The 12,466-nt window shown below is 38.7% G+C and overlaps 2 protein-coding genes across 2 annotated transcripts in view; one reads left to right on the forward strand and one right to left on the reverse strand.

Moving 5' to 3' along the window:
• WDFY2 (WD repeat and FYVE domain containing 2) overlaps window positions 1–12,466 on the reverse strand; it is a 179,046-nt gene that overhangs the window by 94,257 nt on the left and 72,323 nt on the right. The window contains exon 2 of the mRNA XM_011988757.1: window positions 11,232–11,299. Within this exon, the coding sequence (XP_011844147.1) occupies window positions 11,232–11,299 (68 nt within the window). The remainder of the gene's footprint in view (window positions 1–11,231; window positions 11,300–12,466) is intronic.
• On the forward strand, window positions 1,301–2,652 carry HNRNPA1L2 (heterogeneous nuclear ribonucleoprotein A1-like 2). The gene is given in 1 exon segment (XM_011988756.1): window positions 1,301–2,652. A coding segment is annotated over 1 exon segment (963 nt). The 5' UTR covers window positions 1,301–1,359; the 3' UTR covers window positions 2,323–2,652.

The following is a 12,466-nucleotide window of genomic DNA, read 5'->3' on the forward strand; positions in this document are numbered from 1 at the left end:
GTTACAATAAAGTCTTCCTTTTCTTTTATGAATTAGAAAGGTAAACAGATTGACACAGAGATTCTTCTAACTTCAACTCACCAGAAATTAACAAAAAAGCAACTAAAAAAACTAGTGCTATGGCCCATACAAAACGGGCTCCCAGCCATGAAAGACAAATATCAAAGGGGCAAAACTGTCTGGGGAAGGAAGAGACACTAAAGTAAAGGTAACTATGACCCAATGGCAAAGAGGATCCTTTGGCAGGAAGAATAACAGGAAGCGACAAACAAAATATGATTTAAGTACAATATTTTTTGTAGCTAAGTTGTGAAATATAGCTACAAATATTTGTGATGCCTCACAAATGAGAGCTCTGCTTTAAACACTATAAAACGAATAATTCATAAGACAATAAAGTAATAATTGGTCTCTATGAAATCTGAATGTGCAAATTACAGGCAAACTGGCTGGAGACTGGTCTACTCCCCACCTTAAAATTACTTTCTCCAAAGGGTGAATGAAGTGCCTGACCAGAACCATAAAATTATAATACAGCTGCCCTCTACTGACTTCCTCTATCAAAACTGCATTCCTGAACTCTAGATGAAATAAATACAGCATGATAGAGATTGTGAAGATATATTTATCACCCCCACTTTTAACTGTTTCCCCATGAGAATAACCATACAGAATGAAATGTGTAGGGAGATGCCATTTGCCAAGACTTATCACATATATCATGGTATATGTGGGTGGCCTGAGACTTCTTTACTAACCCAATAACTGAAATTCAAGGCTTTGCCACTGGTTTTGTTGACATTATATTCTAGTCTATATTTTCCCCAACATTTTAATTAAAATCTAGGGGAAAAATGATTACGGTTTTTTGGTAAACAGTACAGGACTCATTTTCCATGTTAGCTGAATAAGATTTCCCATCTACCTTTTCTGTTTCAGACTAATGACAGTCAAAAGAAATATAATGGAAAAGTTTTAGGAAGCAATGAAATGCACAAATAAGATAAAGAAGAAACTGTGCAGGTCTATGAGTAATGTAACCTCTTATTCTCTTATATTAGTATCAAGACTTTGGTTCTGACTGGCCTGTCAGTGTCTCACCTTTAAAATTAGATACTTTCTTTCCTTGAATTCTGGGTATTTGGTAAAATAATAAAGAAAGAAAAAGAAATAAAATAAAAGTAAACACTTTCATAACACTGTGTGTTTGGTAAAATGAAGTCTTTGTAACTTAAGACAAATATTCAGCTTAAAATTCAGTGAAAACGAAAACATAGAGATACGTTCGTCAGCTTGCTCCTTTCTGCCCGTGGACGCCTCCAAAGAAGCATCGTTAAAGCCTCTCTTCTCCCTGCCGTCATGTCTAAGTCAGAGTCTCCTAAAGAGCCCGAACAGCTGAGGAAGCTCTTCATTGGAGGGTTGAGCTTTGAAACAACCGATGAAAGCCTGAGGAGCCACTTTGAGCAATGGGGAATGCTCACGGACTGTGTGGTAATGACAGATCCAAACACCAAGCGTTCCAGGGGCTTTGGGTTTGTCACATATGCCACTGTGGAGGAGGTGGATGCAGCCATGAATGCAAGGCCACACAAGGTGGACGGAAGAGTTGTGGAACCAAAGAGAGCTGTCTCAAGAGAAGATTCTCAAAGACCAGGTGCCCGCTTAACTGTGAAAAAGATATTTGTTGGTGGCATTAAAGAAGACACTGAAGAACATCACCTAAGAGATAATTTTGAACAGTATGGGAAAACTGAAGTGACTGAAATCATGACTGACCGAGGCAGTGGCAAGAAAAGGGGCTTTGCTTTTGTAACCTTTGACGACCATGACTCCGTGGATAAGACTGTCATTTAGAAATACCATACTGTGAATGGCCACAACTGTGAAGTTAGGAAAGCCCTGTCAAAGCAAGAGATGGCTAGTGCTTCATCCAGCCAAGGAGGTCGAAGTGGTTCTGGAAACTTTGGTGGTGGTCGTGGAGGTGGTTTTGGTGGGAATGACAACTTCGGTCGTGGAGGAAACTTCTGTGGTCGTGGTGGCTTTGGTGGCAGCCATAGTGGTGGTGGATATGGTGGCAGCGGGGATGGCTATAATGGATTTGGTAATGATGGAAGCAATTTTGGAGGTGGTGGAAGCTACAATGATTTTGGCAATTACAACAATCAGTCTTCAAATTTTGGACCCATGAAGGGAGGACATTTTGGAGGCAGAAGCTCTGGCCCCTGTGGCGGTGGAGGCCAATACTTTGCAAAACCATGAAACCAAGGTGGCTATGGCGGTTCCAGCAGCAGCAGTAGCTATGGCAGTGGCAGAAGATTTTAATTAGGAAACAAAGCTTAGCAGGAGAGGAGAGCCAGAGAAGTGACAGGGAAGCTACAGGTTACAACAGATTTGTGAACTCAGCCAAGCACAGTGGTGGCAGGGCCTAGCTGCTACAAAGAAGACATGTTTTAGACAAATACTCATGTGTATGGGCAAAAAACTCGAGGACTGTATTTGTGACTAATTGTATAACAAGTTATTTTAGTTTCTGTTCTGTGGAAAGTGTAAAGCATTCCAACAAAGAGTTTTAATGTAGATTTTTTTTTTGCACCCATGCTGTTGATTGCTCAATGTAATAGTCTGATCGTGACACTGAATAAATGTCTTTTTAAAAAAAAAAAAAAAATGAAAATGAAAATAAAGAGATGCTCCAGTATGGGCAATTAAATTAATGGCCATATAATTTGAAGGGAGGAAACCACAGAAGACACAGCCCTAGACAAAGGCGACCCAAGAGATCAGCATAAAATCTCAGCAGTCAATAATTAAATGGATTAGAGAGAAAGTGACTATTTGCATTTCTAATACTTCTATCTCAAAATTGGTATTTTTTAAATTGTCCTTGTTTATTCAAAAAACATGTACTTAAGAGGAGGAAATCCCAAAATACTTCAATTTGGGAGGAAAGTTTTCTAATTTCTGTTACTTACACCAATAATTCTTTCATTTTATGACTAATGTATTTTCTGTCCTTTGCTGACCAGTTGAACTTTGCTCAGATAAACACAAGTTTCATTGAAGGTTAAGCTGTGGATTTCAAGCACACTGCTTTACAATGCTAAGGGCATTATTTGGCAGGAGACACTAATCTTCCTCATGAGAGGTTCTGGTTCAAACTTTAAAACTAAATAAACAATGGTGACTTCTGCAAATAAAACTTCAGGTGCTAACAGTATCCTGGTGAAGTTGAATGTCAGAATTCCACAAGAAGAGGGTCTTCAATAGAGCTTCCAATGAGCAATACACCCTGACAAAGCAAAAATTTAATTCATGGACACTATTTCATTCAGCCCTGTTTATAACAGAATAATAATTATTAGATTTGCAGTACTCAACACATGTTTTATTTTATTAAGCATACCTATACTTAGGACTTCAATTTTCTAGCACTAAAAACCATTTTACATTTAAATCCAACATTTTATTTACTCTACTAACATTAACTATTTAGTTCTCTTTTTATCTAGGCTCAGTAATATCAGCGAAGTGAATTAGAAGTGGTCACTCCCAGACAAGTTTTAAGTTACAGTAAAGTTATCTGACTACACTAAATTTTAAAATGCCCCCTCAGATGAAAATCAAAGAAGAGTATGCTAAATAAATGCTGTACTTAATCAGATTAAATAATATCTAGCATGTTTAGTTTGGATAATCTATGTTTTCCTTCATTTCCATTAAAAATGAGAAGTTCCTCAGCTACCTTTTTCTTAGTAAATACAGATTTAAAAGATCACATTACATTATGGTTTATAAGAATACGAATAGTAAAAACAACAAATTACACATGGTTCCATAATAAAACCTATACCAAGAAGAAAGCAATAAATGGATCAATACATTTCACAACCAGGAACCCAGAGGTTTTTTTGAAACAAGGTATAAATTAAAACAACAGAATGAGCATATCCCAAGTATATACATATTCTCCCAATCTGCCAAGAAATTCTCTCAACTGAGTTAAAGATGTTTAAAAGTCAGGAAAACAATCACCACCTCACAAAAGCAGAACTGCCAAGTTCATAATTCTAAATACCTTTCTATAATACCACTAATATACCCACATGAACTTTCCCCCACTCCAAAACACCCAGCAGAGGCGGTGGAATAAGCACACACCCCACCTCCACAGTCTAAAGTTACCGAAAGTCCTCCTCACCAATGGGAAAACTAACACTTTCAACTCACTTACAAAATAACTCATTTCCATTCCAGATAAAAGCATATACACACATTAATCAACTTAATTTTCCAAATCCCCAATTTTAACTTATCTGTTACCTTAAGATGATGGTCCCAATAAATGAGAAAAATAAACCAATCCAGCTACAACCCCACAAAGTAGCCAATTTTTCCTAATAACTCTGGGTTAATATCAACAATGGCAGTAATATTGTTAAACATCAAGAACCTGAAGGCATTTTACAAATAGTTATTTGGTATATCTAATAACCAAAATATCTTTGCAAATTTGAGAACAAAGATAACAGTTTATTTGTTAGGCTTCAAAGCAGAGAAAATGTGAAGGACTTGCCCAAAGTGATTCAGCAAATTGTAGCAAAAATGAAAATCAAATTCCAGTTTCCCACCCAGGCATAGGATCTAACCTACAAGCCATTTTGAATACTGCAATTGAAACAATACATTTTTGGAGGTTGAATTTAACGTAAATAATAGACTATATTCAAATATCCTTTCCATAGAACTCTTAACTAAGATTATTTATTATTCTCAATGTATTCCCTACCATTTAAAATGGCTTAAAAAGCAGATACAATAAAACCAATAAAACCAAACAACAGAAATAAGCAAAAAGAAGTTATGACTAAAAGTGTGTGTGTGTGTGTGTGTGTGTGTGTGTAAACAGAAAAAAAAATTAAAATAAAGATCTGTTAGGAGATTCAGTTTGGTTTCATGTTTCACATTATCGATAATGACGAAGTACCAGGTCCTAGGGCTATTGCTCCCAATCTTTTCTGCCTCATAATACACACAGAAAATTATATTTGTAAAGCCACTGGAATAAACAGAAGAGATTAGCCCTCCCTCCATCCTCTTCTCCACTCCCCTGCTCAGCTAAGGGGATCAGTTCTCATGTTCTAATGTAATCCATTTAGACCACACCAGTAGGCTGTGTCACATAGGCTGGGAAGTTCTGCCTTTGAGACAGCAAAGAGTTCCTGGCCCTCATTCTGAAAAATATTCCACCTTTTTGCTCCTTCATAAAAGGGGCACTGCACATTATGGTAGATGATTACTTCAAAAACAGGCATAAAGCACTTCATATAATGTACACATCAGTGTAAGCTGAGGGCACAATGAATGAAGGCATTTCTGCAGAGGACTGACACAAAGTGGGAAAACTCCAAATTTAGAGGAATAATCAGACTAACTATCGTTCATGCTGTTCACTACAAATAGCCTTTCTCTCAAACAGGCTTTTGATAAAAACTGGGAAGCAAGCAGTTCAAAATCACATGTTTCAGAGAGGCCTTGAGTTCCTATACTTTAAACATTAACTGAACAGATGGTAGGCATCCATACTTGTGTGAAAACTGAGCGGCCCAACCACACGTCAGACTGGGCAAATGCCATCCCACCAGGCCAAGGCAGAGAACTGGGAAGGTCACAAGGCAGGTCATTTTATTGCTACATCAGGTGTGCCTCTTTATTTGTAACTACCTTTGAAAAAATGAAAAAAAAAAAAAAAGTCTTGTTTGGCTTTGTGGAAAAATTTATAAACACTTAGGAGCCAAAGTAAATTCCATTTGCCTGCCCTGGCAGGAACAGAACCCATAGAGGGTTTCCAATTCTCCAACACACCCGGCCTGAGGCTCCAGTCCTCTCAAGCCTCCTATTCACAACATCTCTGGCAGCCAAGTTGATCGATCTATTCTCCATACCCAGGGAGAAGTTGGCAATAAATACCAGGCATGACATCCAATTATCTGATAGAGTAAGAAAAATCTCCAGCTCTTTCCACCACCTCCTGCAAGAGGTTCCTCCGTCACCTCTCAAAGGACAAAGGTCTGACCCCATGAATGGCAAACCTAGTTGGTAAAGCAAATATGAAATAAATCAACCACAGAAATAGAAATGCTTGTGCTTTTTACATGATTTTTCTCTACAGTGTGATCCAACTATGGTGGTTGTAATTATATCTATTAGAAGCCTGGAACAAATAATCACATTTATGGCTGTAACTGAAACTTCCACTCTTACCCTGAGGGCCTGGTTTACAAGCTCATGCAGGGTCCCAGATGGGTGTGCTGTAAGTTGATACTGTCACAGGCAATGTGCAGCTACTACATAAGATACACGTATTCTTTTTTGAAAGAATATTTGATAAGGAAAAGCTCTGATGTCTCATTCATCCATAAAAATCAGCTAGCTTATAGCAAACTACGAAACAAGTCAGCAGTCATCCCCACATTCTCTATAGAGAGTAGGGTTTAAAATGAACTTTCCATAGGCAGACTTTGTGACCGTGTCCCCATTACGCCTGCTTCCCACATTACAACGCTCACCACACATGATGGTTGGTATTCATTTAATGTCTGCCTTCCCCACCAGACTGTAAACACCACAAAGACAGGAACCCTCTGCCATATTTAACTACTACATCCTTAGTACATCGTACAATGTTGGATGTGGAAGAAACACTTAACATTTGTTGAATGAACTATCCAAAAAAAATAAACAAGATCAAATACTACTTTCTGCTTTCCTTCTTTACATGCCCTCACCTTTCCCAGGCTATGTTAAGCTTAACTCTACTATGTCACCAACAGGGCCATGACTCAGTCCTTTCTCATTAAAGATCACAGAGATCCAGGAAAAACTGAAAGAGTAGGAATTAGGAGGTGTACAATGAGGCCCGGGCTTAGTCAAATACTTGCAGTTACAAGTAATAGAAATCTGCTCAGGTGAATTTAGGAACAAATGGGCATATCCAATAAGAGAGAGGGGTATCTTTTGAGCTCAAATAGGCAGAACAGAGACAGGATTCTCAGGGGATTAGTAGGAGGAGGAAAATCTTGTGCATCACTTGCTTGGGCTTTCTCTTCATCAGGAGCCAGATGTTCTTCCTTCCCTGCAGATCAGCTTTTTTCCTCTTTCTCCATGCACACAAACACCTCACAGCTCTTAGGTTTGTATGTTCCCAGTAAAAAGGCCCTGCCCAGGCTGAGACTAGCATTTCTGCCTCCAAATTCTAAATTCCTGGGAAAATCAGATTGGCCCAGGGACAAATAGCCTTAACCAGGCAAGCTTGGTTTTTCCTGGCTCCCTTCTACAGAGGAGGAGCTTCTCAGAAAAGACTGGATAGGAAGACATCCCACATCCCCATAGCAGTGCTTGTGTTTTTGACCACGATGCGTCTGCTCTTCTTTCTCTTGTCTGCAACTCCCCCAAGATCACTCAGCCTCATCACACTGCCTTTCAAGTTGGTTTCCTGTCATCAAACTTGGCCTTCACTATTTATTCTTTCTCATGCAATGCCTTCCCACTTCCTTCCTTTCATTAAACTTCAAATTCTTCTCAAAGCTATAATGCATTTACTCTCTTACCTGGATCACGACACTGTATTTAAAAGGTATTTTAGGCCGGGCACGGTGGCTCATGCCTGTAATCCCAGCACTTTGGGAGGCTGAGGCGGGCGGATCACGAGGTCAGGAGATCAAGACCATCCTGGCCAACATGGTGAAACTCCGGCTCTACTAAAAATACAAAAATTAGCTGGACGTGGTGGCATATGCCTGTAATCCTAGCTACTCGGGAGACTGAGGCAGGAGAATCACTTGAACCAGGGTGTCAGAGGTTGCAGTGAGCCAGGAATGCACCACTGCACTCCAGCCTGGCGACAGAGAGAGAGACTCCGTCTCAGGAAAAAAAAAAAAAGGTATTTTAATGGACAAAATTAACAAGTCATTTTAATACATGCACAAGAATAAATTCTTGTATACTTGGAATGCTACTTATTATGTAGTAGAATAAACACAAAATACGGTAATATTTGCTTTGTGATATTTATTTTATAGCCTCTGAATATATTGTGCATTTTCACCTATTCTGAAACCAGTATCACATAACCATTATTTACAAATAATACTGAGTAACCTCTTAACAAAACAGCTTTCAATAGGAAGGACTACAAAACAATTCCTTGGAAACTCAAATCTATTTCATGTTCTCTAACTGATTGAAATGTAGCTTATTTCCTTATGCAATAAGATTCTGCCTCTCTCAAGTTAAACAAATCTTAAATTTTTGCCCAGGTCAATTACTATGTCATCTGAATGCATAAGATTCCTAGAAACACCAAAGCCAATTTCTAACCAATTGTGATGAAGATAAGTTTCTTTTTCACCTCTACACGGCAGTAATCTTTTCAATCCATTCAAAAGATTACTGAAATCATCTTGACCATATACATCTTGTTTGTCTGCAAATCCCTGGCATCTAGATTTGTGGCCTGTATACAGTAGATGCACAGTAAATATTTGATTGACTAGCATGTATGCTTACATCCATATATTTACCAATCAACACTATATATGTGTGGCTTTACATGTGTTCATATAAACATGTACATAGATCATCAACATGTTTGCTATAATGTCACAAGACAATGTTTTCAAACCTTAAAGTATATTCAAATTATCTAGGGTTTGGGTTTGTTTGGTTTTTTTTTTGGAGACAGGGAGAGAGAGAGGTGGCATCTTGCTATATTGTCCAGGCTGGTCTTGAACTCCTGGCCTCAAAAAATCCTCCTGCCTTGGCCTCCCAAAATACTGGGATTACGGACATGATCTAACCCGCCCAGCCTATCTAGGGATTTTGTTAAATGCAGATTTTGATTGAGTAGCTCTGGGATAGAACCCAAGACTGCATTTCTAATAAGTTCTCAGGTGATGCTGATGCTACTGGCCCACAGACCATACTTTGAATAGCAAAGTAATCCCTTCTTAACTCATTTAGTAGAATGCCAAAGGCAAAGTATACAAATAATCACAAGGTCCTCTTTCTCAAAGTTCATGTTCAGTTATAAGGAAACTGGATGATAATCCTCTCAGGGAAACACATCTTTATTATCAGACCAAATCCTTCAATAAGTATTTACTGAGCACCTATGCCAGGTGTAAGAGCTATAGTGAACTTTAGTCATTCTTGCATATAGCTTAATAAATGATGAAAACGCAACTAAAAGCTTCTCTGTATCTCACTGATATCCAAATAAAGAGAGCATTACAGGACGACACCAAAATGTGTATATATTTGTATGGGGGAAGAGAATGAGTTAGCAATTGCTTAGGATCCTGTGCCTTCATGAAGCTCCTATTAATGCTTATCTCAAGAAGATTCCTTGCTTGCCATCCCCAAATCCCCATCATTGTGCCCAGGTCAGCCTTTCCTACTTGCAGAGTCATGCGAGCTATTGATCTCTGAGGCCAACTTCAACTTGCTGGATTACAGCCCTCCCTTATCTCTTACAGTTAGATACTGTGGCAGGTTTGATGAAGAAGCAAGACTAGAAAAAAGACTGGTTATATCATTTATAAAAGAGGGAAAAAGCCTAGGAGCGGTGGCTCACGCCTGTAATCCCAGCACTTTGGGAGGCCGAGGCGGGTAGATTACCTGAGGTTAGGAGTTCGAGACCAGCCTGGCCAACATGGTGAAACCCCATCTCTACTAAAAATACAAAAAATAGCTGGGTGTGGTGGCATGTGCCAGTAGTCTTAGCTACCTGGGAGGCTGAGGGAGGAGAATCATTTGAACCGGGAGGCGGAGTTTGCAGTGAGCCAAGATCTCACTACTGCACTCCAGCCTAGGCAACAGAGGGAGACTGCATCTCAAAAACAAACAAACAAACAAACAGAAAACAAGAAAAAAATCCTACAGAATTCTCTACTTTTCCATTTATCTAAACCCTCATCACTGCCATGACTTAAAAAGAAAGTTCAGCTTGATCCCGTAATGTACAACAATATCTTCTAGAAGCAAAACAGGTAAAGGAAGGATATAGTATTCAGAATTACAAGAAGTTTTTTCTTCCCACGAAAGGGTTAAATACTTTGTTCAGCTTGGTTGTTATCATCTATTTACTACAAAATTCTAAAGACATGCAAAGCCTCAAAGATAATTTGAAAATCATTTAAAATTATTATATCATTAATAGTCATTTGTTTATAACAAGCAAAATTGTTGTTTGAGTTATTACAGTATCCTTTTGCCAGAAGCAGAATTTTAAGCAAATCTACAATTTAGCATGAATTTACTTCAGCATGTGCTTCTGAAACTGGGATACTTATATCAAGAGATGAGGTGTACACTGCAGCAAGCCAGAAGGTATAGGAGTTCAAACAACAAACCTGGGGGATTTTTCTACAATGTCAATTTTAATTAAGGTTTGAAGGGAGGGAAGTAAGGGAAATGTTTAATACAAGTAATATTAAATTTAAATAATTATTTTACACTAAAATAAACATGGGATAGGATACCCAAACTTCATTAATTTTAAAGACAAAAGACTAGATTGAAAAGAAAATTCCTATTTTGGGGGGCCAGCTCTCCTTCAGCTGTGGGGGAACTTCTGCCAGTGGAATAATCTAAGAATCACACATATCTTTTCTTTTAAAAGTGTACTTGGAAGATTCATTATTTATCAGTGCAAGGACATAATTCTCAGATACGATCTTGGGGAAATGAAATCAACTCCTAATTAGAATGTTTCAATCCTAAGCAAATCCTTTTGAGAACTGAATGATCAATGCTGAATGTCTTGAATTTGAATAAATGATATAACAATAAGGCGAGGACAAATTTACTTCACAAATGTAATCACTGGACAAAATTCTGAATTGCCTAAGGACATAGTTCATAAAATAGCTGAACAAAAAGTTGGAAAAGAGAGGGAGACTGCTGTAATCAGAAAGCCTATGTGCTGTAGTCCTTCTTCCATTAATCTTATTCAGAAGCTATGAATATAGAGTCAATTTCAGAACAATTTTCTTACTTTACATAGTGAAAGCCTTAGAAAATCTAAAATGATTTAATATGGTACTTTTCATTATAATGAGAATCCCAACCTCAGTCTTCTCCACTTAAGAAGAAAACACAGAGAAGGCAATCTGGGAAGGAAGGAGAGTTAGGATATATGTCTGGTTTTTCAAGACAGAGATTTGGATACTTACAAGGCATTGCATGGTATATGCTTGGCCAATACTGTCCACTGTCTCTCTTTAACCAAACACGAACTGTCCTACAACAGAAGAAAATATGTGCATGAAATCACATTATTCTTAGCCATGGGAAAATGCTGATACATAGAAAATAAACCTCTTAACATTATATATAGAGAGACGCCAGGCGCGGTGGCTCACGCCTGTCCCAGCACTTTGAGAGGCCGAGGCAGGAGGATCACTTGAGGTCAGGAGTTCGAGACCAGCCTGGCCAACATGGTGAAACCTTGTCTCTACTGAAAATAAAAAAATTAGCTGGTAGTAGTGGTGTGTGCCTGTAATCCCAGCTACTCGGGAGGCTGAGGCAGGAGAATCACTTGAACCTGGGAGGTGGAGGTTGCAGTGAGTCAAGATCACACCACTGGACTCCAGCCTGGGTGACAGAGAGAAACTCCATCTTAAAAAAAATAAGAGAGAGAGAGAATATCTTAACATACATATGTATCTTAACCATAAATACATATAAATGAACACCATATATACCTGTCTAAAGATTCTATATTCCTTAAACTTGAGGCTTCTACAAATTTAGAATTACATATAACTCTTTAAATATCATGCCACACGTGTGTAATCATGATAGTGTTTGGAAATTATTATTTTCATTCTTGTTGTTTTGCCTTTCCAAGCATCTGACCTTTGCCCTTGACGGCTGGAAGCATTCATCTGACTGGGGAACTATTTGGTTTTATTAGTGAAGGGACTACAAAGAGATCAAATGAAAAAATATGTAGTCTCTGACATGAAGAGGATTATACAGTCCATGGTCTTGTAAGCCAAGCCATTGTCTCAAGGGAGTTTTTCCAAATATGCTCAAGTAATTATAAGCTCTGAGGCAGATTTTCTGAGCTAGTGGTGTCCGTGGGGCTTGCTGCGGAACAGACTGATACTGCACCAAAGGCTGCGCATGAAGTTCCAGGCCAGCAGCTGTAGAGAGACAAGGCAGACACCTAGGAGAAGTCAGAGAGCAGGTGCCAAAGACTCAACTAGCTGGGAAGTATCATGAGGTTCGGACTAAACAGAAAGGCCTGACCATGAATTATACTAGCCGTAGCATCATCAGCATATGCCAGCAAGGCAAACACAAGTAGGAGGTTGAAAGGTATTATTCCAGAGACCAGAGGAAATAGTGAACATCAAACAGTTGGAAAAAGTCAGTGTCCCACTGCCAGGGGATCATAGGTCAC

This window comes from Mandrillus leucophaeus, unplaced genomic scaffold (assembly GCF_000951045.1).
Source record: "Mandrillus leucophaeus isolate KB7577 unplaced genomic scaffold, Mleu.le_1.0 Scaffold338, whole genome shotgun sequence".
Taxonomy (NCBI): domain Eukaryota; kingdom Metazoa; phylum Chordata; class Mammalia; order Primates; family Cercopithecidae; genus Mandrillus; species Mandrillus leucophaeus.